At 40.1% G+C, this 26,671-nt stretch overlaps 1 protein-coding gene across 4 annotated transcripts; it reads left to right on the top strand.

Annotated features, from left to right (window-relative positions):
- Positions 1-1,455: 1,455 nt before the first annotated feature.
- golga4 (golgin A4) lies at positions 1,456-25,856 on the top strand. Of its 4 annotated transcripts, XM_031302521.2 has the most exons (26): positions 1,456-1,693; positions 2,853-2,930; positions 4,366-4,467; positions 7,621-7,689; positions 7,809-8,135; positions 8,292-8,339; positions 8,474-8,530; positions 8,634-8,732; positions 9,436-9,589; positions 9,737-9,927; positions 11,216-11,299; positions 11,661-11,808; positions 11,904-12,082; positions 12,254-12,352; positions 12,459-12,614; positions 13,430-17,005; positions 17,036-17,226; positions 17,320-17,441; positions 17,881-18,011; positions 19,030-19,116; positions 21,044-21,064; positions 21,253-21,321; positions 21,689-21,764; positions 23,613-23,698; positions 24,969-25,055; positions 25,203-25,856. In XM_031302521.2, exons 1-26 carry the CDS (start codon positions 1,616-1,618, stop codon positions 25,215-25,217), a joined length of 6,330 nt encoding a protein of 2,109 aa, XP_031158381.1. In that variant the 5' UTR covers positions 1,456-1,615; the 3' UTR covers positions 25,218-25,856. The 4 variants fall into 4 exon arrangements, with proteins under 4 accessions (XP_031158381.1, XP_031158391.1, XP_031158374.1 ...); XM_031302531.2 differs by having other exon boundaries at positions 13,430-17,226; positions 17,881-17,948; XM_031302514.2 differs by having other exon boundaries at positions 13,430-17,226.
- Positions 25,857-26,671: the final 815 nt, after the last annotated feature.

Below are 26,671 nucleotides of genomic sequence, written 5' to 3'. Positions count from 1 at the left end.
AAAATAACACACATGAGGACAGGAGAGACCCTTTGCATGTTAGGGGAGGGGATACACATTATATCAGGTGAAAAACAGCCTGATATAATGTGTATACCCTATGTAACTTTTGCTAGAAAAGAGCAGACATCTCCATATTATCTCAGGTTGTTCACTGTGACCTGGTAAAGACAGAAAATAACACACATGAGGACAGGACAGACCCTTTGCATGTTAGGGGAGGGGATACACATTATATCAGGTGAAAAACAGCCTGATATAATGTGTATCCCCTCTGTAACTATTGCTAGAAAAGAGCAGACATCTCCATGTTATCTCAGATTGTTTCGTGTGACCTGGTAAAGACAGAAAATAACACAAATGATGGCAGGACAGACCCTTTGCATGTTAGGGGAGGGGATACACATTATATCAGGTGAACAACGGCCTGATATTTTGTGTATCCCCTATGTAACTTTTGCTAGAAAATAGCAGACATCTTTATTATCTCAGAAAATAACACACATGATGACAGGACAGACCCTTTGCATGTTAGGGGAGGGGATACACATTATATCAGGTGAAAAACGGCCTGATATTTTGTGTATCCCCTATGCAACTTTTGCTAGAAAAGAGCAGACATCTCCATATTATCTCAGGTTGTTCACTGTGACCTGGTAAACACTGAAAATAACACACATGAGGACAGGACAGACCCTTTGCATGTTACGGGAGGGGATACACATTATATCAGGTGAAAAAACGGCCTGATATAATCCCCTCTGTAATTTATATGGTAGACAGGCGAACAAAGCGGATAATTGAAAAGCCATATTAAACTAAATTAAATTAAAACAGAAATCACGTTAGAGGGCAGGGAGGGACGGGTTAGCAAAGTCGAGGAAAAAATATTGTTCATAAACCTGCATGACTCACATAGATAGGCCTATCAGCCGGCCTATGTGGCTAAAGGTGCATGTTAATATGGAACTTTGGAAAACACGGTCTATTAATCCACAATAAACGACGCATTAAACAATTCACACGTCGCCTTAATGTAACAGACAAATACATGTATTTATGTAGATAAATGAGACCCTTGTTACAATGGAAAACCCTGTCGAGTCTTCCACGTCGCTATTTGTTCAAAGAGGTGAATTCGAAGTGCAGTTAAACTCCGCTCTGAGTGCACGCGCGCTCCCAGGGGATACAAATCCTACCTTGGCATGACGCAAAAAAAAAAAAAAAAATGTATATCGGCGATTCGGGTCAAAAGTGCGTCGGCCCACTGGAAAAATGCCCGGTAAAGCCAGATGGCCAGTCCAGCCCTGGCTGCCGGACATTCAATTTGTACCAACAGGTCCTGTTATGTTATGAGAGCTACCTGGAAACAGGAGTGCTTCTCTTCTCCAAGGGTGGCGCTGTAGCTAATTTTGGTCGGACTGGCCCTTTAACTCTGACGTCTGAAGTTTTCCTCCACGTTGGCCGCACATGCGCAAAGAGCTCGGTCACCTGCTGGTTATCAGAAGCGTACAAGGAAGTCTAGACTGGATGTCAACCTAAACTGAAATAAAATACATCTCCGCCTGATAGTAGTCACCTGCTCGTCAGCTGTTAGCTACATCGGCGTGACAAGATGTTTAAAAAACTTAAGCAGCGGATAAACGAGGAGCAGTCCCCGCAGAGGAATGCGCAGTCACCACAGCAGGCCCAGGTTGGTTGTTGTGTTGCTGGGAGCTAACTAACTAGATAGCTAGCTAACTAAGCTAATATCTGTTTACATTGCTGAGGTGCCAGCTAAGGAAGATAGCTGTCGTTTCGCAGAAGTTATGGTTTATGCGTCGAAACTGATTGTTTAGTATTTCATTGACATGACTTAATATGGTGTCAACTTTTGTTTACTTGTATTCAGTTGGCCCTTTTGCTCTCTTCTAAACGTTAGCACCATGCTAAGTCATAACTTAGCTAGCTCTCATCAGCTGCTGCTAGTAAGATGCATTCAAGAAAACTTGTAACTGGTAGCTATATCTCATCGTCCCAGGTAGAAAAAAAAGACAACAGGCAGCCAACTACGAACTTCGTTGTAGCCAAATCATTTGCCATGAATCCTATAATAGACACTGAGACAGTATGGGCGTGTCTGTTTTATGTTGCTTGCATGGGCTGCAAATGGCTGGCAGCTTTATTTCACACATGCTAATCCTGCCAGTGCCAAACGCCTGCCAACGTTAGAGAAACAAGAATTCAACGTGAAAGTTAAAGTAAATAAGCATTAGACACACTGCTACAAAGCTGCTTGATCAGGGGTTTAACGGCAATTGGCAGTATGCTGCATGGGTTCTTCACAACCCTGCTGGTCAGGTTCAACCTGTCCTTATTTGCCACTGCAGTTTGTCAATGTTTTGCAGAAATTGACTTCATATTTGAACTATTCTCTTGTATTTTGAAGAAAGATGATTTGGTCTCTTCAGAGCCCAGTTGTTTGGTTTTGCTTAAAAATCCAAAACCAACATATTTTGGCAGTGTTTGCCAAACCCCCATTGTACTGTAGTGCATGGCAGCTTTTTGTCTACTTTTCATTATGGTTTTTGTTTCTCTTAATGCAACTTGGCCCTTGTGTGGAGCATACATACATACTTTCACTACGAAGGTGAAGATTGACAAACAGTTGGGTATACTAATGACAGTAAAAGTAAGATTAGGAAAATAGCAGTAGTGGTCCATCAAAGTATTGTATGTCAGGTAACCAAAAGACTTTATTTCTCAAAACCTTATCAGAATAAGAAAAGAAGAGCATAGTTATGATTGTGTGTAATATAGGGGGCAGGGATGCTGTGTTTTTGATACAAATACTGTTTTATTTATTTTAACAGATGGGCAGTGGAGGCCGGCGCAGCAGTCAAACCCCCCCATTTCATCATGATGGCTCGCCCTCTCCAAGTGACAGAGAGGTGAGCATGGGGTCAGCTTCTGAAAGATATATATGTTTAATATCTTTGAGCCCAAACTGCAGCCTTCAGAAATGTCTTGTTCTCTCCCCATTTTATATTCTAATTTTCAATACAGAGTAATGTTTCTGTCAGTCATGTTCTGTTTTGTTATGCTTAACGCTCCCTCAATAACAAACCAGTCCCTTTTTGATTGCTGTGCCAAGTGAAAGCAAATCAGTGACCAAGTAGTGCTTTGAGTTCAAGGAGTAAAGGCTACTAGTTTTTACTACTCATCATGTACTCTCAAATGAAATATCATTTCTCTGTCCCAGGCTGATCATAATTTGTTAATATGATAAAAGATGCATATTATTCCCTGCACTTATTCCCTACTCATTTTTCCAGAATTTCTGAATTTGATGTTCATCTTTAAGAGCACTTGGCCAATTATTATACTATTATAATATTATTATAAATGGTATTTTATTAAAATGCTTTGTAACATAAATTAAATATCATACAATAGCTCCAAAGAGATTCTCATTTAGAGACACTGGTAGGAGCATTTTAATGGTGGAGAGCAGACCATATTTCAGCATGTGTATGAATAATTGATGTATCCTTCTCTCAGTGTTTTCTCTGGTGATTTGTTGCAATATTTTCCCTAAGTGGATATGGGCAAATTTATGCAAGACTTCTTTGATTCATTAGACAGAATTAGGCCGGTAATGAGATACCGACATGACTGTGAGATTGATGATGCAACTGGTTAATATGTGTATTTTAGAGCTAAGATATGGATGTTTACAGTTTTGGCTGTTTGATCTTTAGATCAAAAAATGACAAGTTTTCTACATTTCAACACTGCAGACTTCGAACTGGAATAGTGACAGTGCCCCTTTTGCTCAGGTTTCTATACTCCACTTTCTCCTTTATCCTTCGGCACAGATGTGTTATTGTAACTTGGGCCCATGTGCTCTCAACTTAGAATCTTCTTATCATCGCAGCATCTTTTTTTCACCTCACAAATCTGTAACACTTTGACATCTCTGAAAGTGTGGCTATTGGAGGCAGATTTAGCCTATTTCTTAACAACCTCATAACTTAAGACTACATGCAGAGATGCCAAACTGTCATTCATAACATTAATGTTGAAGTGTTTCACTTTCCCGCTTTTCATATTTTTCTTCCTATCCTCTGTAGTCTCTCTCTCTCTCTCTCTCTCTCTCTCTCTCTCTCTCTCTCTCTCTCTCTCTCTCTCTCTCTCTCTCTCTCTCTCTCTCTCCATATCCATCCATCCATCTATCTGAGTCTCTCTCGGCCAGCCTCGTCTGGACAGTCTGGCTAGACACTCCCTTCAGCGCTATTTCACGCTCATGGTGTTGTTTTTCTCATTGCTCTCTGTGTTCCTCTCCTTTCCCCACCTTTCGTCCCGTTACTGCACTGACGGGGTCAGGTGCTGGCCGGGATGATAGCCGAGCCCGCTTTTCTCTCTGAGTATACTATCTTTGCTCTGGACCATTCAAAACAACCCAAAACGGCCCAGGTAGCCAGTGTGGTGAGTTTGTCCTCACTTCCTGCCTCCTCCTCCTCATCTTTATTCTCCTCCTCCTCTTGCCCTGTTCCTTCCTCCCTTCCGTGCCTTCGGGGAATCGGTAGAGGACTGTGGCCCAAGTAGGGACAGCTTGTTCCCTGCTCTCTGTCTCCTGTTTCTTTTGGATTTAGCAACAAGAAGGCATCTCATATCTAGGCTAACCCTGCATCTAATGGGAGTTTACATTGTGGGATAGAAGCTTGTGTGCTTTCTGCTGTATGTTGGTTTATTGCCCTACCTTTCAGTTCTTATAATCTGTTACAGAATTGAATATTGCCCCCTTGTCTTTAGGTATCCTTAGTTGCTTGCTGTATAGACCCTCAACACCCTGTTATGTTGCCTGATGGCCTCTGTCCCTTCTCCCCACAAGTCTGTTTATTTGGAAAGTTGCCCTTTTCTATTTACAAGCTACGGACAGGCTTGAAATGTTAAATTGCTTGTAACTTTTCCAAATAAACAAACAGAGCACCTTGTGTAGATGCGTGGCTTGTGGAGCTCAAAAACTAGATGATGTGTGTTCATAAGTGGAGGCAGTAAGAAGACTAGAGGAAAAAACGCCATTTGAAATGATTCATCAACAACAGATTTTAAATGCATACAGTAAGACCATTGTGTATCTCTACTTAAATGCAACGTGAAGTGTTTGTTTGATGTAAATCGATATTTGTGTTTTGACTACTCATTAACCATTCTGTGTAAAGGGAGTTTGGCTGGCTATTTCCTGTAATGTACTATCTATTTTAAAACTGATTGAGGTTGTTTACCCTAGCCATTTATATTTAGTACTGTTATTATAATTGTCCAGTTACATGAGCATTTTATATTAGCATTAGACATTAATTGTAAAAAGTATGAACAACTTCTATTTGGGTCAGTGGTAACAACCTTGTCAGTGTTGACTAACACAAATTAGTGGGTAAATTAATGTTTGAGTTTTTAACTCTATGCCTTGTAACTAGAGCCCGACTGATATATTGGCGGGCCGATATTATCGGCCGATATTTCCAAACTATTGGTATAGGCACTTATAATGGCCAATAAATCAATATTTAAAAAATAAAATAAAAACGGACGAAACACCCTTCAACCATGTCATGAGTGTTGGCGTTGCATAGTTTGTCCACCAGAGAGCACTCTACAACGTCCCTGTTGGCTACACTGATTTTTTTTTTTTTTTTAGTATTGTGTTTTTGGTCAAAGGACTTTAAGTTTCATATCTTAAGTTTGTATTTTTATACATTTTATTTACCAGAACTTTAATATATTTTGATGTTCCTCTGTTCTGTTGTGACAATAAAACAAACATGTTTATTTTTAAACTGCATTATCATAGTATTTTAGTGAGGACTCATAAATAACTACAAATAACTAATGTTAGGGAAATCTGTTTATGTTTTGTTACGCGTTTCTGGATTTTTAAAAAAAATATATATCGGCCGATATATCGGAATATCAGATTTTTAAATTACCAAATATTTGTATCGATATCGGCCTTAAAAATCCTTTATCAGTCGGGCTCTACTTGTAACTCTTTATTACACTTGGCTAAATATAATTGAATTGGAAATATATAATGGCACTATACTTAAAAAGTTAGTCTAACAGTTTTTCCTCTGTTGAAACAACCTCTGTTGAACTTTCATAGAATTTAGAGATCAGTGAATTATTGCACTACAGTTTGGAGAATTTGAATGTGTAGCAGCTACAGATAACAACCGGTGTCATTATCATCTCTTGTGATTAACCACAAATATCTTAAATCCATCACAATGTCTTTGTCACGTTCCATCTACATCTTATTCAAATGTTATCAAAATGTTAATTGTTCAATCCAATTACATTAATCCCATCTCATTCACTCATTCATTTAGTTGGTTTTTACATTTTATTTTGGAGGTACAAACTTGTTTTGTCAGCTTGTCATTTGACAAGAGCTATATTTAAGGAGTCTTTCTGTCTCTTGCAATTACGTTTGTGCTGGTACTTGATCAAGGTAGTAGTTGTCGTAATTACTATTGTGAGTGACAGGATTTTGGATTCAGAACCACGTTCCACATCATTCGTTGTCTGCGAGAATTGGGAAGTGGAGTTGTTGGGATGTGCAGTACTGAAACACAATAGAGGCATTCAAGTCTTGGAAGGTGACGAGCATCTGCATGGGATGACACACATGGTGAAGTAGTGAAAGAAGTCAAGAAGTATTGTATGCTATATAGAGTTTTTAAATAGGGTCTTTTATTCCTGTTTATTCACATAAACCAGTGAGAATGAAGGAAGCAATCACATATTGGCTTGTTTAAATCAAGAGTTTAAAAAAAGAGAGAATAAACTGACTATCAAAGTTTACCCTTCTAGATAGTATCACTTACAGTAAAATAAGTGCTTCTGTCATATTCATTTAGCTCTGTTGACACACGCATTCACACACTCAGTGAAGTAAACAACTGCCTCTGTACGCAGTAGAAAAAAAAATACATTTAATCATTTGGTTTTAAACCTCACCATCCCCCACAAAATAAAAACAACTACAATTGCTGCATAGTAAGCTAAAACAGATCCTGGAAGTGACTACAGTCTCATTAAGAACGTTTCCACAAGAAACAGGACAGAAATGTTGAATGTTTTTCACAGTAATCCAGAGGAAGCAGTATAGTAGCTTGGAGCTGGACAAGGGAGGAGAATATCTGCTTACTCTGATCCTGCTTCTGACAAGTCAACTAAACCAACTAAGCTGCTAAATGTTCACTTACTTCAAGTATGACTGTCTTGTGCTCTTGTAATACAGCTGCACACGGCACTGCCAAGCATCTTTAATTCAAATACCAGCTCTCCTTGACTTTTAACCGTCCTCTGTTTGTTCTGACCTCATGGCTGTTCTGTAGTCTAGTTTTAACCCTTTTTGTTTAATGTACAGTAGAGATGCCTTCTTTTATGTATTTAACCCCTCTGTTTTTTCCAAGTTGCATGAGGGTACCCATTGCCCCTGCATTGCTCCCAGCAATACTAATATTGCTCCCTCCAGAGTAATCAGGGAGAGCCACGCTGGGTATGGATGACTAACTGGCCCAGGACAAGACCACTGGCACACTTTCTCTCACAATGTCTTTTTATCTGCAGAGCACCCCTAAAGGACCAGCAAGATCTCCCAGAGGTAGCATCAATGGAGATGGAAGTGCTTCTCCTCATGTACGTTTATTACCCAATCTTCTGCTACCTCCTCTCTGATCTTCGTTAATGTTATAACGCTGTTGCTTATTCTTTGTTTAACATGAGCTTTTTATGCATTTTCTTGATCCTCCCAACAGAGAGAGGAAACACAGTCATTAGCCCAGAAACTGCAGTTAAGAGTTCCCTCCATGGAGTCGTTGATTCGTGGTGGCGCCAGTCGGGCAGAAAGCCTGTTCCGCTCTCCCTCTAAAGAAAACCTGGTCCGAAGCTCATCGCGTGACTCCCTGACACCTTTGGGAGAAAATGAGTCCCTGGGCGCCCCCACATACGATCCCCCGTCAGATATTGAGAGTGAAGCTGAGGAGCCACCAGGAAGTGCAGAGTCCCTTTCCAAAGAGCAGTTGTTGCACCGACTGCTTAGAGTGGAGAGGAGCCTGGGGAATTACAGAGGGAAGTACTCCGAGGTGAGAGTCACACAGGGAACGGCTCCTAGAAGATTCAAATGTTGAGTTGTCAACCTGCCATAGAAGTGTGTAACTATTGTTATCTTGATGTATCCTTATTCATGATTTTGTCTTTCTTTTTCGCCTTTTATTAACCTCCACTTCTAAACCATATAGCTGGTTACTGCATACCGAACAGTGCAACGAGAGAAAGAAAAAACGCAGGTAATTTCTTCTAACTACCATGTTGGATAATATTTTAGTTTTGACATGATGTTTTTCCCCTAGGGGGTTTCCCATCAGAAAATATGTAGCATCCTGAACTGATCAATTCAGATGTATGTTCTCCTTCCCCTCAGGTCATCCTCAGCCAGTGTCAAGATAAATCTCTCCGCAGGATAGGGGAGCTACGGGAGGTATGGCTATATGTTATGAATGTTGCTGTTTCTCTCAGTCAGTATCTGGCTTCCTTTTTGATAAAATGTTTACATCTGAGTTAACATATTAAATGATCTCTAGGAGCTTCAAATGGACCAGCAGGCCAAGAAACACCTACAAGACGAGTTTGACGCAGCGCTAGAAGAGAAAGACCAGATGATCACTGTACTCCAAACACAGGTAGGTGTTGGTTCATAGATAGTGGCATGGATATGGTTTCTGTGGGGCAAAGTCAGCAGCTTTCAAGATTTCATACAAGACAGCAAAGTATGACTCAAAGTCGACATTTAGTCTTTACCTATACAATACTTGAAAGAATGTTTTGAATTTGAATTTGAAAAACTACACTAATCATAATCACAAAACTGTTTTGACTTTAACATTGTATTAACACAATGAAACATTGATTGCCACTGGAACAACATATTGTCATGTGCACATATACAGTACTTTGAATAAACATGGCTGTTAAACAAAGAGGTAGAAACTAAAAAAGTTCATTGCTCTGAAGGAATTTCATATGCTAATTTTACTGCAGGATCAACTAATAAATGTGGCAACATTTTACATTAAAGTTATAGTGCGTAGTTTCTGTCGCACTATATAATGGCTTGAGTGTAACAGACGTTCATTCATTTCAAAAAGTTCTGCACTAAAGCTTTCAATCAGAGATTTGATTTTTTTGGGCGATATTTGAACTTAAACCTTAGAATTTGTTCCTGCACTTGCAATATTTGCAAAACGGTACAAATAAAAAAAAAAAAACTATGAATACAAAAATTATACACACAAACATCCATGGAATAATGCCACATTTTGGTATTTAACCCATGTAGTCAGAGATTTATTTTACTAATAAACTTTTTTTTGCTTTTTCTAACAGGTTGCTCTGTTGAAGAAACGAGCCAAGGGGGTCTCTGCCGGTGCGGTGCCACCTGAGGGGGACGTCCCTCAATTTGAAGACGCAGATTCAGACTCAGCCTCTTCCACACAAAGTCCTTTGAAGGAGCAAGGAGTAGAGCCTGAAGTCACTGAGGGTAAACACATTTTTATATCTATATTTGTATTTTGGTTAGGAGCCAAAGCAAAACATTAAGTTGCCGTGTATGAGACTTGTATGACAATCATTTCTGTGTGTGTGCAATATTATTTTTTATAACCAGTGCATTTTATTTTTTGGGCAGGAGAGGGCAACAGTGATCCAACCAAACTTATGGAGGCTCTGCAGAAGAGAGTGAAGAGGCAGGAAAACCTGCTGCAGAAGTGTAAAGAAGTGATGCGAACACACAAGGAGCGCAGCGCCCAGCTGGGCAGTGAGAATGAAACTCTGCAGGAGCAGCTGCAGGAGAGACTGCAGGAGCTGGAGAAGACTAAGGTGGGTAACGTGTGTTTCACATGTTCAACAGCAATGATACTGGAGTGTCGACCATAGTCATACTTATAAATACCATACACACTTATATTTCTTCAGTCAAATGGATCTATACATTTTAGATAATGTTTACTTATACTTTGTCAATAAGCTATTTTCGAAGGAAGAAAGTAACTAAATATTTTAAAGCAATTTTCTTTAACAGCCACTCACTAGAAATTGATGGGGCAGTAAGCTGTAATCATGAAGCGGTTTGATTAAAATGAGGCTGGGTTGAGATGCTGCAAAATGTCTGCCAGAGTCTTTACGGTCCACTGATAATGCGACACAATTATCTCAGTGACACAGTGGACCGCTGTGGTTCTCACAGTCCGAACATCCAAAATTCCCTGGAAAAGATCCAGGACCAGGGTTCATGTCATGTCACCATGACATGACTGAACCGTTGTTTTCATTCATTTCAAAACATTTTGCTTCAGTGGTATGATCGGCTTGTTCAGCTTGTCCATAGCTGCTCTGATGTTTTGCAGCGTCTGATAACAAACGTGTGTTGTTACGAAGACACCGTGATAATAGACAGCTCGTCTGTATGTTGATTGACTTGCTTTCAATTTTTTTTTTTTTTTATTATTGTGTTGAATCTGCAGTCTGTTTGGGAATAGGGCCCTTCTTGTGTCAAGAAAAGCGGAGGTTAACAGGCATTTAGCCCTCTTAAGCAGCATGAAGGAATCCTGGAACTGCTGAGCTGAGCTGAGCTGTGCTCATCCCCTGCATCAGACAAATATCCCATAAAATAGACATCTGTCTACATTCCGAGACCTTAGGCTCAGGGATTTATGAATTTATTATTTACAGATTGGTTGACAGCGAGTATTACATGCTGTATTGGCTTTTTCTTTGTATATTTACAGTAAAATACAATTTTTAAAATTAGTTATTTGCATTTTTGAACATCAAGATACTGTTAAATCAAAGCCTATGTAGACACTTATGCCTTGTGGCTCCAATAGATACAGAGAAATACAGCTCAGCATTTTCTGTTTAGTAACCACAGCGGTGCCACAGAGACACAGCTACTACATGCCACTGCTGCTAAAGTGGGCTGTAATTTGGGTCGACTTGTTGGTTTAGCTGGGCTTGTGTACACTCTCTGGTTATTTGGCTTGTGGGTGAGGCATCCTGGGTGGTGCAGAAAACATTTTGTTATCTGACCAAAGCACATACAGGATACGAGTACAAAAAAAGTAAAGTATGTGACATTCTCATTTGTAATTTTGTTTTATGTTCATAGGAACTACACACTACAGAAAAGACTAAGTTGATCACTCAGCTGCGTGATGCCAAGAACCTCATTGAACAGCTGGAGCAGGACAAGGTGAGTGAGGAGTTTTTTAGACTTTAGTCACATCTTGATTGACCGTGCTGCAGATTCAGACATGACATGTTTTTTTACTCTGCCATGGAGGAAAGAAGTACGACACCTTGAAGTCCCATATTGTTTCTCTTAAACTTTGACCCCAGCTCTGCAGGATGAATAGCAGCTCATGAGATCTGTGTGAGGAATGCTGAAAGCACTTAAAGTCAAAAACAATTATGCGCACTTGAGCTTGAGTTAGGGTGTAAAATGCAGAGCTAGCACTCATCAAATCAACATCAACTGCAGAGTCAATTCATTTGCTCAGACCAGTTCCAGTTAAAAAGTTGAAATGTTTGCTTCATGGGTTGCTGGCTTTCAGGGAATGGTCATTGCTGAGACAAAGCGCCAGATGCACGAGACACTGGAAATGAAAGAAGAGGAGGTTGCACAGCTACGCTCCAGGCTCCAGCAGGCTACTGCCCAGAAAGAAGAATTACAGGAACAGAAAGAAAAGGCGGAGAAATCAGGTGAGTGGAATCCACTTCTGTAAGCGTACATGTAAATGTCTTCTCTGGATATTTAAATAATGTGTTTTCTGTTGCTGTTGTTTTTTCTCTCGAAGCATTTGAAGAACTTGAACGAGCGCTGGGTGTAGCTCAGAGGGCGGAAGAGGCCCGAAAACAGCTGCAGGTTCAGCTGGAGGAGCAGGTGAAAGAGGTTGAAAGGGCCAGTGAGGAAGAGAGGAAGACTCTGCAGCAGGAACTCACACGAGTCAAACAGGAGGTCGTCACCATCATGAAGGTCAGGAAGTGACGGCTGCTCTATATTCATGCATTTGTTTTTTATTTGAATTCATTTGATAAGTACATTATTAGTCCATGTATTCACTTTTGTATGTATGTTATGTTGTAAAGTGTCTATGAGAACACAGAAAAAACTTTATTAAAAATGTATTATTATTATCATTATTAGAAGTCATCAGATGAAACGGTGGCCAAAATGGAAAAATTCCACAGTGAAGCTTTGGCTGCTAAAGAAGAAGAGCTAAGTGTCAGAATCAACAAAGCTGTGGTACGTGCCAAAGCTTTTCATTTGTTTAATTTCACAACATAATCAAAGTAAATCTGAAGAAAAACAATCGCTTTTAACTTTTGATGTGACATGCTTGTGTATTTAGGAGCAATGCAAAGAGGAGTTTGCCCAGTTAGGCAAGGAGCGGGAACATCAGTCCTCTCTGGCTCTGGAGGATGTAGAGTTACAGAAGACCGCTCTGAGGACTGAAGCTGAAAACAAGGTTAAAGAGATACAGCTGGAGCTGGAAGCTGCAAAAACTGTGAGTTAGATTTTTTTTTTATATAAATGTAGTTACTTGGGAAATATTGGACCTATTCATTATGGCTGACTGAATTCTTTGAGGATCAAATCTTTCCATGTTACTTGATTAACAAAATAGCATATATATATATATATATATATATATATATATATATATATATATATATATATATATATATATATATATATATAAATATAGTTATTTGGCAAGCTCTAGGCAGAACAGAAACATCAATATTCTGTTTTAATCTGAAACGGGGCTGTTATCAATCAATACATTTCAATCAATTTATTTGTCACATAAACATGGAGGGGGAGGGGTAGTCTTAGGCAGTGACCTCATTTAGGATCCTAGTGGCCTGAGATTAGAAGCTCTTCCCTAGCCTCTCAGTGCTGGCCTGGTGTATCCGGTACTTTCTTCTTGACCTAATCATGAAGAAAAGGCTCTTACCTGGGTGTTTGGGATCTTTAATGATTCACTTAGCCTTTTATTTGCAGTCCCTGGTGTAAATATCCTTTAGACAAGGTTGAGCACCACCTATTGTATGTTCAGCCCAACTAACCACTCTTGCAGGGCCTATACAGAAATACCACACACACACACACACACACACACACACACCCCTCCTTGCCCTTGAAGCTTTGAATATTTGGTGATAACTGTACGGATTCAGTACTGTAGTCCCACTGTTAAAAAATATCTTAATTATTGACTTTTTTTTTTTTTTTACAGTTGTCTTAGAATTCTGTGAAATGATTAACTGTAGTGACTTTATAGAATGATATAACAAACCGACATGTATGTGATTGCAGAGAGTATTGGAGTTGGAGAGCTCTCTAGAGAAGTTCTCACAAGATGGATCAAGTCTGTCCCACGAACTTTCCAGTCAGTTAGACAAGTTGAAGTATCAACACCAAGAGCAAATCTCTGCATTAGAGCAAAAGCACCAGGAGCAACTGGAAAAGCACAAGGGCACCCTAACCCAGCAGAATAATGCTGCTCTTGAGGAGCTCAAGGAAAAACACAGAGTTGAAGTGGAGACCCTCCTGGAAGATAAGGAACTGCAGTTCCAAGCACATGTTGAAGACATGAACCAGAAAACTTTGGAGAAACTGGATGCAAAGCAGGCAGAGCTAGAGGCAGTTTCTGCTGAACTTTCTGAGGCTTTGAAGAGTAAACAGCTTCTGGAGGAGAGGTTGGTGGCAGCAGCTGAAGATGCCCATAGCTCCGCTCAACAGGAACATGAGAAGAGGTTTCAAGATCACGTGGAAAAGCACAATGTAGAGCTTGCAAATATCAAACGGGAACACGAGCAGTCACTTGGAGGTCTAGAGAAAACTCTGAAGGAGGAACTTAACGCGTTGAGGATTGTTCTGAGAGAAAAGGAAAAGGAAATTAAAGATCACATCCTAAGAGAAAAAACACTACAAGAGGAATCACATTCCACTGTACAACAATTAAATGTCAAGGTTAAGGAATTGGAAGAGCTGCAGCAGTGTTTGTCACAATCCCAGTTGGATAGTGGGAGCCTAAAGGAATCAAATGCACAGTCAAGTAAGATGTTAGAGGATCTTAATCAGTGTAAGAAGGATTTGGAGCATCAGCTGGAAGTAGCAAAGAATGATTGTCTACTAAAAGAGAAGTCGCTTCAAGAACTAGAGCACCAATTACAACAGACCAAAAAGGAGCTCTCGGAGCAGGAGAAGTCATTTACTACAGAACTGAACACTAAGCAGGAAGAACTAACTCGCCTCAAGAAACAGCTGGATGATGAAAAAGCTGCCCACGAAAAGAAGATGAAAAACACGGTAACTGAGATGGAAGCTAAGCTGAAAACACAGGAAACAAAAATGGAAAAATTAAAACACAAGGCCAAAGAAATGCACGAGAGTTATAAGAAAAAGCTTCAGCAGAATGAAGAAGCCATGAAGAAAGAACTTGCAAAGAAGGAGAGAGAGCTTCAGCAGACAGAGCAACAAGTCCAAGAGAAAATTGTAGAGATGGCCCAAAATAGTTCCCAAGGCCTTAGCAGTGCAATGTCAGAGCTGCAGGCCAACCATAAGGAGGAAGTGGAGAAGCTACATGACACCCATAAGCATGAGATTGAGGAGCTGGAGCTTCGTTGGCAGGAGAAGTTAGGACAGCAGGAGGAAGAATTAACTGAGAAACACTCACACATACTACAAGAGAAGGCTCAGGAACTGGAGGACGTTTCTCAGCAACTCAGCAGAAGCAAAGAGGAGAACGGGCAAGTGTTGTGTGAAATACAGGATTTAAAGGAGGGCCTGGCCATTCGAGAAACCACCGTGCAGAAGCTGCAGGAAGAGCTCAATGCGGCAGCGGTTAAGCTCGAAGGTTTGTCTCAGGGTGAAGCTATGCTCAAAGAGCAAATGGAGTCAGTGGAGAGGAACCTCAGCCAGGCTCTGAGGGAGAGAAACTCCCTCCAAGACAAGCTTAACACAGCAAAGGAAGAGAACCGAGAGAAGTTAAAGACCTTGTCAGGAAAGTTGAAAGAAACGGAGAAGCAGCGTAAAGCGCTGGAAGGTTCCAGATGTAAGGAAAGCGAGGACTTGCAGAATAAATTTGAGGAAACTGCCATTCAGCTACAAGCCAAGGAAGCACAGTTCCAGCAGCAATTAATTATGATCAGAAACCAAATGGAGCATTACTGTAAAGAGTTTCAGGCTAAAGTGGAGTGTGGATCTAACGAACTCTGTCAAAGAGTTGAATGTAGGTTGAACGAGCTGAAAGACAGACTGCTCTGCAGTCAAAAAAAGGTAGTGAATCTCAAAAACGTTATCCTCAATAAAGTAGATAGAATTTGCACTTTAGAGGAGAATCTGCGTCTGCGGACAGAGGAGAATAAGAATCTATGCATTTCATTGGAACAGATGACCGCTCAGGTAAATGCCCATATGGAGCATGTCAAAGCCTTAACACATGAGAAGGAGAATCATTCTCAGTCTATCAATGAGAAAGCTCTGAAAATTGCAGAGCTGAGTGAAGCAAACAGACTCATATCAGAAAGTATGAAAACAAACGAGTCGCATATCAGCAAACTGGAAAGCATCACCAGTGACTTGAAAAATCAGCTAGCAAGTAGCATAAAGGAGAAGGAGGAAGCCATAAACCAGCTGACCCAGCAGTATAGAGAGGATGCTGCTCAAATGGAGGAGACCATTAAGAGATTAGAGAAGGAGAGAGAGTCTGCTTTAGAGCAGGCAGATGCACTCAGGAACAGTCTGTCCGAGTATGAGAAGAAGACGGAGACAAAGTTCGCCCAGAATGGCAACACTATTACCTCTCTGCAGACCAGGCTCGATGAGCTGGAGCGAGAAATCTGTGAGAAGAACGAAGCCCTGCAAAGGCTGACTGCAAGTATTGACAATCAGTCCATCAGCAAGTCTGAAATGGACCAAGCGTTGAGTGAGAAGGAGCAGAAGGTCAGCGGCCTTACCTCTGAGCTAGAGAGTTGCATCAGTCGACTCGGTGAGCTTCAGGAGCAGTTAGCCTTAAAGACAAAAGAGTGTGAACAACTCGCAGCTGACCTCAAACAGCAACACAGCATCAAGGAGAATGAAAAGAGAGAGCTGGTGGAGCAGCTGCAGCAGACTCAGATGCAGTGCACTCAGAATGGTAATTTGGAGCAGGAGATGGTGGAAAAGCTCCGCTCCCTTGAGGAAGACAACCAAAAGTGCAAACACAAGCTTGAAAGTCAAAGGGATGAATTTGAAAGGATGAAAGACGAGATTATCAAGAGCAAAGAGGAAAGTCTGAAGAATGCTGAAGAGAAATTATCCGCGGAGAGCGCTCGGAAAGTTTCGGAGCTGAAGAAGAAAGCTGAGCAGAAAATCGGTCAGATTAAAAAACAGCTAACCTCGCAGCTCGAGGAAAAAGAGCAGGCGTTCAAGGCTCTTCAGACTAGCCTGGAGGAAATCAAGAGCAATGAAACGTCCAGCAAACAACACACAGAAGCGTTAGAGGAGAAAACAAAAACACTTGAGGAAGCTCTCGTCAAGCTTAAGGAAGAGCAGGAGCAACAACTTGAACAAATTCTGAATAATGAGAGGCTCGATAAAGAAAAGTCTTTAGAGGAATTAAAAAACTTCTATGAAGAGAAGTTGTCCTTACTGCTGAACGATGCAGCGCAACAAGGGGAGCTCAAAGAAACAAAGTCAGCGCTACATGACATCGAGGCAAAGCTAAAAGAAGCAGAAGAGCATAACGGAAACCTTCTCGCAGCAATAAATCGCCTGAAAGAAGAAATGTGTGAGAAGGATGCTCAGCTTGATGAACAGCAGGCAACTATTAAGCAGGTTCAAAATCCATCAGAACCTGAGGCTGAGATGAAGGTGGAATGTAGCAGCATCCAGCAAACCAGGAGCGCGGTGCAAACCGAGATGAAAAACCACTCTCCAATGCAAGAGGTGGACGGTGATTCTTTGGAGTCTCTCAAGAGCACTCTGCATCAGGTGAAGAACGAGAAAGAGAAAATCCACAAGGACTTCGCCCGGCTACAGAAAGACATCCGAGGACTGAGGAGGGAGCACGAACAGGACCTAGAATACATGAAGAAAGAGTTGTTAGAGGAGAATGAGAAAAAGCTGAAGTAAGTTTATGATGTCAAGTTGATAATGTATAAACACGTGCTTGTGGTGTCCATGCTAATTTAATACATTTCCTTTACTCTCTGTTCTAATAGACTGGAGTTGGAAGATATGGAGATGAAGCACAATTCTGCTATCAAGCAGTTAATGAGGGAGTTCAACACACAGATGGCTTTGAAAGAGAGGGAGATGGATACAGCAGTGAAGGAGACTATTGGTGAGGCGGGAGAATATAATTCATGAAATGAAACTGACAAGATTTACAGCTATGTTGTAATGCATGGGAATTAAGTGATTGAGATCATTTTCTCTTGTTGTGGTAAAATAATTTCAGTTTACTACAGTCTACTTCTGTTTTAGGCAACCACATAACTGCCTTTAAAATGGAAAATCAAAGTGAATATGATTGACTTTCATGTAAGACAGTAGGGTAGAAAAACTAAATGGAAACATGATGCATCTTTTAAATCTTGACACTGGGTGGAACAACGTTAAGGGATCATTGCATTTGGAAAGTGTGTCTGAAGTGCCATGTTTCCTCTATGGTTAAATCATGTTACATTCCAGATGGGATGGTGACTGCGTGGTTTGGAATATGAATTTGGTTATTTTTTTTTATGTGCTCACTCTGGCTTCTTTCCTTTTCCTCTACACAGAGAAGGCCCAGACTGTAGAGGAAGAGCTCATGAGTAGCCATCGGGAAGAAGCCAGTCAGCTGAGGAAGGTGATTTGCCAGAAGGAGGATGATTTGCAAAGAACTGTTAAGAAATATGAAGAGGTTTTACAGGTACTTTAAAAAGATGAAGCTTAAACATTTTTCCTTTAAATAAGATTCAGTAAGGTTTACCATGGAAAGAAAATTAACCCCACCCACCATTTGGAAGTCATCACTGCACTAGTTGGCAGCTGCCTCCCCTCAGTCCAAAGCAGTGGTTCCCAACCGTTTTTGTTTGACATGCCGCACAGCTCCGTCAGATGAACTCAAGTACCCCTTCATTTATTTATTTTCAAGTTTATTTGACAGGGACCTTGTATAATAAACATACATTTCAACACTTGAAATCTGATGTATTATACAGAGATATAAATTTTCATCCCCAGTCCCCGGGCAAGGTGAACAATAATACAATCAGCATAAACATTACATACAACAAGCATCATCAAATACTGTTCACTATGTACACAGTCACAGTATACACATGGCATCCAAAGAACAGCTGTGGCCCTTTGACTAGTCAACAACGGTTCATAAACCAGCCATCATTTTTTAAATGTGTTTATTTAAATGTAGCTAAATATTTTTATATTTTAGCTATTTCAATCATTTATCCACCACTTTAAGCTAACTGTTTCAACTGTTTCATAGTTTTAGCTATCTTTCAGCTGTTTATTTGGTAACTATTTCAACCATTTAGCCATTACACTTTCAACTGTTCCAGCTTTGCTCTGATCACTTGCTTACTAGTTTATCACAACATTGTTTGGGTGTTCGGGTGTTACTTAATATGTGGTTATATATTTTTAATCAAATCGTAAATTCTACCACAGCTCCCACCCTGGGTGAACCACTGGTCTAAAAAAAAATCTTAATCTTCAATAAACGCCTGCTGAATGATATATATTTGGAAATTGGTCAAACGATTACTTAAAAAGAAAATTGTCTCCCTTACTGTCTCCAAACATAATTAGGGGGGGTGGTCTGAAATAAGGCTGTGAGTGATTAGACCGACATACTTGAGTTGTGATGCTGAGATGAAACATAGGAAATGACTCAGCCATTGTTCTTTCTCTTCTTATATTTTCAGAGTCGAGAGGAGGAGATGGGAGGCCGAGTGTGGCAGGTTCAGAAAGAACTGGAAGAGTTGCAAGCAAAGGGCCATGACACTACTGAGGTACAAACATGTCTGACCTACTGTACATATTCACCAGGTCAAACATCTGTGATTGGTGTCACAACTGGTTGATGTATTGGGAACATGTTTCCGTTGACACAGATGTAGAAAATCATACCTTCAGCCATTAAAGTCCATTATATATGAGACTGGAGTTGTAGATTCAGTTTATATAGTGATTCTGTTGAAATCATCAGCCTTCACAATGGCTGCATGAAATAACAATGGCTATATGAAATCACCTATTCAGCTCCCTCTCCTCTGGGAAAAGGCTGTCTGATGGAAGCATTACTAGTTTTGAATGACGACCTAATCCAGACCTGTTTTTGTGTCCATACAATGAGGCCCTTTCAGATATTCTTTGAAAGTTCACATCCAGGTTAACAGATGTAGCAGTTATCGGTTATCTTTTCCTTTGTCGTGCTTTGTAATTAAAGGATTCCGTCTAAAAGCTCAGGGACAGTTTGCGCACATCCTTTGCTCTGATCAGTCTCTCACTCTAGTCGTGTGGCTGCTCTCCAAAGCGCACTGGATGCTGTGAAGCTCGTTTGAATCACTTAGGAATGTTCTCCTTGGAAAACGGAGATTGTGAGGCAGCAGCCAGCCTCAATCCCTGTTCTCAATTATCATCACACGAGGTGATTCTAAACCTTAGATTTATACTACAGCAGTACTCTCACAGGCAAGACGTGCATACTGGAAAGGGGCCAGATAGGACAAAAGTACTCCAGGGAGAAGTTTTACCCAGGTGTTGAGGTGCCATGAGACCCCTGCGTTGATTCTTCTACCTTTACACTGTGTCCAGATGCACACAAACACAAAGAATTACACTGCTCTCTCTGCTGCATTTTTCCCTGGTGAGGTAATAACTTTATGGGTGGATTGTATGGGTTCATGCTCAGGGAGGCCTTTCCTTACTATGGGCCTCACAAACCATTTTTCATTCAGACAGTGGGCTAATTTGTCTCTCCATAGAGACAGCACACCAACGCTCTTTCAGAAATACAAATCCAGTTTAGATTGTCTGTGCAGACTTTACTGGGCATGAACAGTTCTCAGTTCAGTCCTGAATTGTACCATACAAAATTAAAAGATAAGGCAGGTGTTATTCTATTTTTTTTATTGTCAAAAAATACCATTTAAAAGACCAAAACCAACAGTATGTTTGTCCATCTCGCAGGCCTTTCTGACTTCCTCCACCTGTATGTGGCTCCCAAAACGGGTCACAGAAATATATGGTATCTTGTGAGCTGTGTGTACTCAAACTAGACTAAATTATTTGTCGGGAACAATTTTCTTTTTTTTAAAGATTATTTTTTGGGCTTTTCCGCCTTTAATTTTTGTCAGGACAGCTAGGTGAGAAAGAGGAGAGAGAGAGGGAAGACATGCAGGAAATCGTCAAAGGTCGGATTCGAACCCTGGACCTCTGTGTCGAGGCATAAACCTCTCAGTATAAGTGCGCCTGCTCTACCCACTGACCCACCCTGCCACACGTCGGGAACTATTTTCAGCGGTAGATTAATACACATTTGGTGCTCTAGCAAGTGTTGTGTGTTCATGGTAATGAAGGAGCGTGACATCCTGTGCAACAGTGTGGCTTATTGATGTGTTTTTAATAGTTATGGACAACAATAGAGCTCTATGGCACGGAGGAATAAGCTATATCAAACTTTGGATACACAAACAATAGTTGTTATTGGGATTAATTAAGTGTTGGCTTTGGTCATGAGATTTGTGGACACTAAAATCATAGAATATCAGCAGACTCATCCTTAAAAGAAAAACCGGACAGTTTACTTAATTATTATTATGCCATAACTGACTGAATGAATATATATATATTTTTACTGTTACTACACATATATTTTTTTTATTCTTTTGTAACATACAGTATCTTCTATTTTTTTTCTTCTTTATTTGGGCACAGATGAGCATAGAAGACCTACAGGTATGTTTGCTGGTTTTACTGTTTCTAGGATCCATATAATTCCAGCCTATTACCATTGTAAAACAATTATTCAGTCAAGTAAACATGCATCATTGATAGGCACATACTGTTTGTGCACTGCATGACTTGTTCCACCATAAACCTTTGAGTTCTCACTGACATTAATGTTCTGTCCTTTCCTACCTCAGGCTCAGCTAGCCGAGAAGACGACTTTGCTGAGCGAGGCTCGGCTGAGGGAGCAGGGCTTTGCTGAAAGAGTGAGTGTTGGGCCGCTGCGTGTGCTCATTGCAGGGACAAGTAAATAGCAAAACCCATGCAGTGTATTCCCAGGATTCTGTGGCCTCCAGCAAGAGGAGCTACTGCTCTCCTGCTGCATCAACTTAATTACAAAGCACATCTGTTTACATTTGGTTTAACCCTATAAATAATGACCGCAACGCCTCCCACAGTTTCTCTCACACACATCGTCATTCTCAAAAACATCCCCCGAGGATGATCAACAAAATGCTGTGCTTATGTCCCATGCAACATTTAGGCTAATGCATAGAATTAACCCACTGGGGTCAAATGGCTTCAATTTTTAAAAATTATTAATCTGTGCATGCATGTGTTTCTCCACGGTAGATTCACTCGCTTGAGGACAAGATTAAATGTTTCCACCGAACCACTGTTGTAACTCATCTCGGGAGCACATTCAAAGGTAATTTTAACACCATGAATCACTTAGTTCTGCTTCTTGAGCCAATTTCCTTTAAGAGCAGCACAACAAAGATGCCATGCAAAATGCTTCACACAGTGCAACATCATGGGAAAAGATAGGTTACCTAACTTTATTATTGTGATAGGGCTTTTTAACACATATGATTTTACAGTATATTGTGTTAACATATGAATTGTTTAATGTAGTTATTGTCCCCATAGTCAAGCTGCTCTGTAGGATCTCAGAGTTACCTACCAGTAGTCTGCCTAATCTGCCAGTCCCCACATTGCTTCATTGATCAGAAATACTGTAGGACAAGAGATGCAGATTCTGAGAAGAGTGTGGGTGTGTGGTCGGGTTTAACTATGCTTTTGAGGACATTTTAGCCAACTAAGCATGATTTTAGGCTTGCTGGTTAAGATGGGAACTGCGGTTATAATTAGGGTTTGGTTAAGGTTAGATGCTGGGTTAGGGTTAGACATATAAGCATTGTGGTTAAAGTTAAGATAAGCCTCTGGGTGCTGACTGTAAGTCAATGTTGTATCCCCAATGCAGTATATCATAAAGGTGTGTGTGTGTGTGTGTGTGTGTGTGTGTGTGTGTGTGTGTGTGTGTGTGTGTGTGTGTGTGTGTGTGTGTGTGTGTGTGTGTGTGTGTGTGTGTGTGTGTGTGTGTGTGTGTGTGTGTGTGTGTGTGTGTGTTGGAGTGAATTCGACCCTCCTCTTAGAGCTTCCCTGCTGGTGTAATAAAGAGAATATGCTGTCAGAAGGGGGGGGGGTGAAGAAGCCATCCTTGGATTTAATGGGTTTTGCAGATTTTGGTCTCAACATTTCCCACATGGGGCCCTGCAACACACAGACTTTTACTTCTCAAATCCTCTACTTCCAATACATATACTATATCCGAGCTAATGACTGCTCTGTCCTGTATTTCCTTTGGATGACAGTACTTATTAGTGAAAGCGTCTTCCACTCATTATGAATCTGTTGAGCCTACTTAAATCCCAGAGCTGTGCTTTCAGGTGGTAGGGCTGATCAGAGGGCTGTTTATATACCGTTTCATGTGGGATGGAATGGTGAGCTCCGCTGGGGCAACATGGGGTCAGGAGGACAAAATGGGATTTATTGGTGACCTATTACTCCACTGAAGAGATCAAAGAGTTGTTTGCACTTCTCTATCACTTTTTTCTGTCCTCTAATCGCACGGTCTCTCTTGGTGCATGCAGGGACATTTAGCGTTGTCTGAATGATTATTCCAGATAAGCAGAAAGCCAGTGGGTGTTGTTCCATATTAAAGACCTTCAGTGGTAGAAGAAGTAGTCTTAAGTGTTACCAGCCCTATCCATGCTGTAACACAGTTTCCCATTCATAGTTATAGCTTTGGGCGTAGAAGTAAAACGTTCATTCTTTGTGGTATTAATGTGCTCATGCTGAGCCTTGCCATTCTTTCCTGTGCTTATAGTTACTGCTTAATTTGAACCCATACCTGTGCAGAAAGTGGCTTTGTGTATGGTTGCTAACACAAACATGATGCTCTGGGTTGTTGTGTCAGAATTCAGCTGGAGTATTTGACAGTGACAGGTATTGTTGTATGCTTTTGTAGGAAAGAAGAAACATTTGTAATGTTTTTAGAAGTGCATCCTGATTTATATCTTTATTTATTTTAAGTATTCACATATAGCACAGTAACAGGGCATGGAAGAGAGAAAGCTTGACTATCTAAAACAGTTACATTCTTATTACATAAATATGACAGTTGATTATTGCAGTTATTACTCAGGTACGCATTATTGTGATGCTGACCAGGTCTCATTTGATTAACTGGCTGTTTCTTTGCTTGTTTACACAGAGCCTGTATACAACAGCAGTGAACCTACTGAGATGGAATACCTGAGGAAGGTGTTGTTTGAATACATGATGGGACGGGAAACAAAAGTATGCTTTTTATTTTCTTACAGTATTATACTATAAAAACACAGAGTGATTGTTTATATGCTTACATTTCCTAATATTTCTGAATGTCGGATATTGAATACCTCTCTACATCTTGATAAATGGTTGGTTGACTGTGAAAACACCAGGAACAACAGTTGAAATAAGTCCATTGGCCTTGTTTTAATCGCTCAAGTCAACAACAAACGCAAAGCAGTAGGTCACAGACTGTGGGCGTCTCCAGGCTCACCTGCTGCTGATAGAAGGATGAGGTGATTAATAAATACACTCTCAGCCAGTCGCATCGCTGGTCTCATAGCTCTGAAATAGCGGTGCCAATCACAGTGACGCATGGCGACAAATATAGAGATGCTTCTTCAGGAAATCATAAAGGTGTCTGGGTGGTGCAGGGAGATGCAATGTGAACAATGTGTTCGCTGGTACAATGATGATAGAATTAAATCCTAAAGAAAAAAGTTTGATTAAGCTGTTTATTTGATTGCATCAGTCTAAGGCTATTAATTCATAATTCTACCGTTTTCCATGTTGCAGATGGTTACATCATGTCTTAAAATCCATGTGTAAAAATGACACAGCAGCGTTTCACTTTGAAACACATTTAATGAATAAAACATGAACTGCTGATTTTTATTTTATTTTTAAGTTTGAAAGGAGACCTTTTTAAACAACTGCATTAAACTATTAACTAATGATATCTGAGAGTCAGTCCATCCCATGTTTTTAGTGGGATACCTATTGACCTCAGCGCCACACAAAACGTGAGACCCTTTAGGACACCATATAAAAGTCATGTTGTGTCCAGTCTTCCTGGGTAAAATTAACAGTGATCTCCCTAATTAACAGTGCTGTTGACATGATCCTAAAGTCAGCGGGGATTTCCCAGCAAACAGTTAGTCTTTATGGTAACATGGCAGACCTCCCCAGTGGGGAGGATGTCCCCCAGTCTGCCTGCTAGCACATACATCATGCATGACGCAGATTTGCCATTTAAAGACATGCTGGCCTTGTTTAGTGTTAGTTGAGCGGTTAGGTTTCCCACACAGCAGCCCTGTTTCTGATTATCTCATGTTTAATGGGGAAATACATGTGCCCTTGTTGGGCTTTAATTGTCAAAGAACAAGCTTGATTTGTTTGGGGGGGGGGGGGGGGGTTAAAAATAAATCTTAATTTCTCTTTTATTGCCGATTGTCAAGCTTTTTCTAATTATTTATTTATTTATTTATTTATTTATTTATTTGCTCCTCATCCACAGACGATGGCCAAAGTGATAACCTCCATGCTCAAGTTTCCTCCAGACCAAGCACAAAAGGTTTTGGACAAAGAAGACTCAAAAGCGGTTGTAAGCATCCGTTGACCTGCTACTTTTATACGCTCATTCATTAAAGTCACCTCAGTCCTCTTGCAGTTAAAAAAACATATTACAAACAATTCTTCATTGATAATTGCATGATTAATTAAAAAAAAAATCTTATCTGTCCCTCCACAGCCTTGGTTACGATGAGTGTGAATTGTTCGGGTATTTATGGATGAAAATCTGCTGCTGCTGCTGAAGGGGAAGACTGCCTTGGATTTGATGAGGCCCTACTCTCTGCATTCATTTTATGTGTGTGTGTGTGTGTGTGTGTGTGTGTGTGTGTGTGTGTGTGTGTGTGTGTGTGTTGCAGTATGCATGAATATATCTAAAGGTATGAGGGAATTAGAAACAAATCTTCAACAAGTTTTACTCTGAAATTAAGTTTGTTAATTTATATGTTTAGATGAAGTGAAATTGATTCCTTTTTATTTTAGAATGTGTTTATACAGATTGGCTTGTGCAATAAATTATATCATTATCACGTATTGATGCTGACAGGTCAGTTGATTTATAGGTTTCTGTGTTGTGCTGTTGTCTGAATCACTTCCTCTGTAAAACTGTAAACGACCCTTTAACTGTGCTCTCGCACCACATTAAGATATACTGGCCTCTGGACCTTGTTTGTTTAACACAGCTTTTCTATGCTTTATATTTTGTCACTACACTGACATAGAGACACAAAAACACAACTGTAAATTGTACTATGATAATTAAGACTGTATTATAGGGCACTCTATGGCTTGCTATACATTTTCAGATTTAACTAATTAAATCTTATTTACAGAACACCTTTTGTCACTCCTTTATTCTTATTATCATACAGTAACGTGTTAAATCCAATATCTTATCTCATTACCTGGTTTATCAATGTTTAGCCAGTCTTACAGGGGATAAAGAATGATAACATCCTGTTGAAATAGACACGTGGAAAGCAGACATCGCAACAAATCTGTTTTAAAGATCCTGTATGTAGGGTCACATACTTCATCAGGGGTAACCTATGTTTGACCTTTATTTCTTTCCTTCACAACAAAAATGCAGTTTCTCATTTTAACGGTCAAATTCAGGGGTGGCCAGATGATTTGGAAACCAGGAAAGCAGAATGTTTCACATAGAATTATACAATTTCCACGATATTCAGACTTTGCCTTTTTTCCCTTTAAATATTGACCATTTGTTTCATGAGGACTCTTAAAAAGTATTCAAATTAAACAAGGAAATTAAAATCAGTCTTTGACTGGTCACAGCTGGTAGACATGCAACAAGGGGGTTTCAAGTAGACATGGCTTTTGTTTTATTGGGACACTAAACATGCCAAAAATGTTGAAAATTACTGTTGTAATATATAAAATATTTGTTCTAATAAACCATCTTAATTTTGTAAATCATTGTAACAAAAGCTCTCTTCTTATAAAAGCTTAAAATTCCTTAGAACAGTGTACTCGTATCATTGTCTAACTGCTGACTTAAAATAAATTGCAAAAAGGCATAAATATGCCTGTGAAAACTAAAGTTTTTTTTTTTAAATAAGCGAATGAGGATGTTACACTGTTCACTGTGACTGAAAAACGTTAGATGGCAGCAGTGCGCCCCTAATCTCT

This window comes from Sander lucioperca, chromosome 15 (assembly GCF_008315115.2).
Source record: "Sander lucioperca isolate FBNREF2018 chromosome 15, SLUC_FBN_1.2, whole genome shotgun sequence".
NCBI classification, from domain to species: domain Eukaryota; kingdom Metazoa; phylum Chordata; class Actinopteri; order Perciformes; family Percidae; genus Sander; species Sander lucioperca.
Note: the sequence above shows the minus strand (reverse complement) of the source record. Positions and strands in the feature narration are given on the sequence as shown.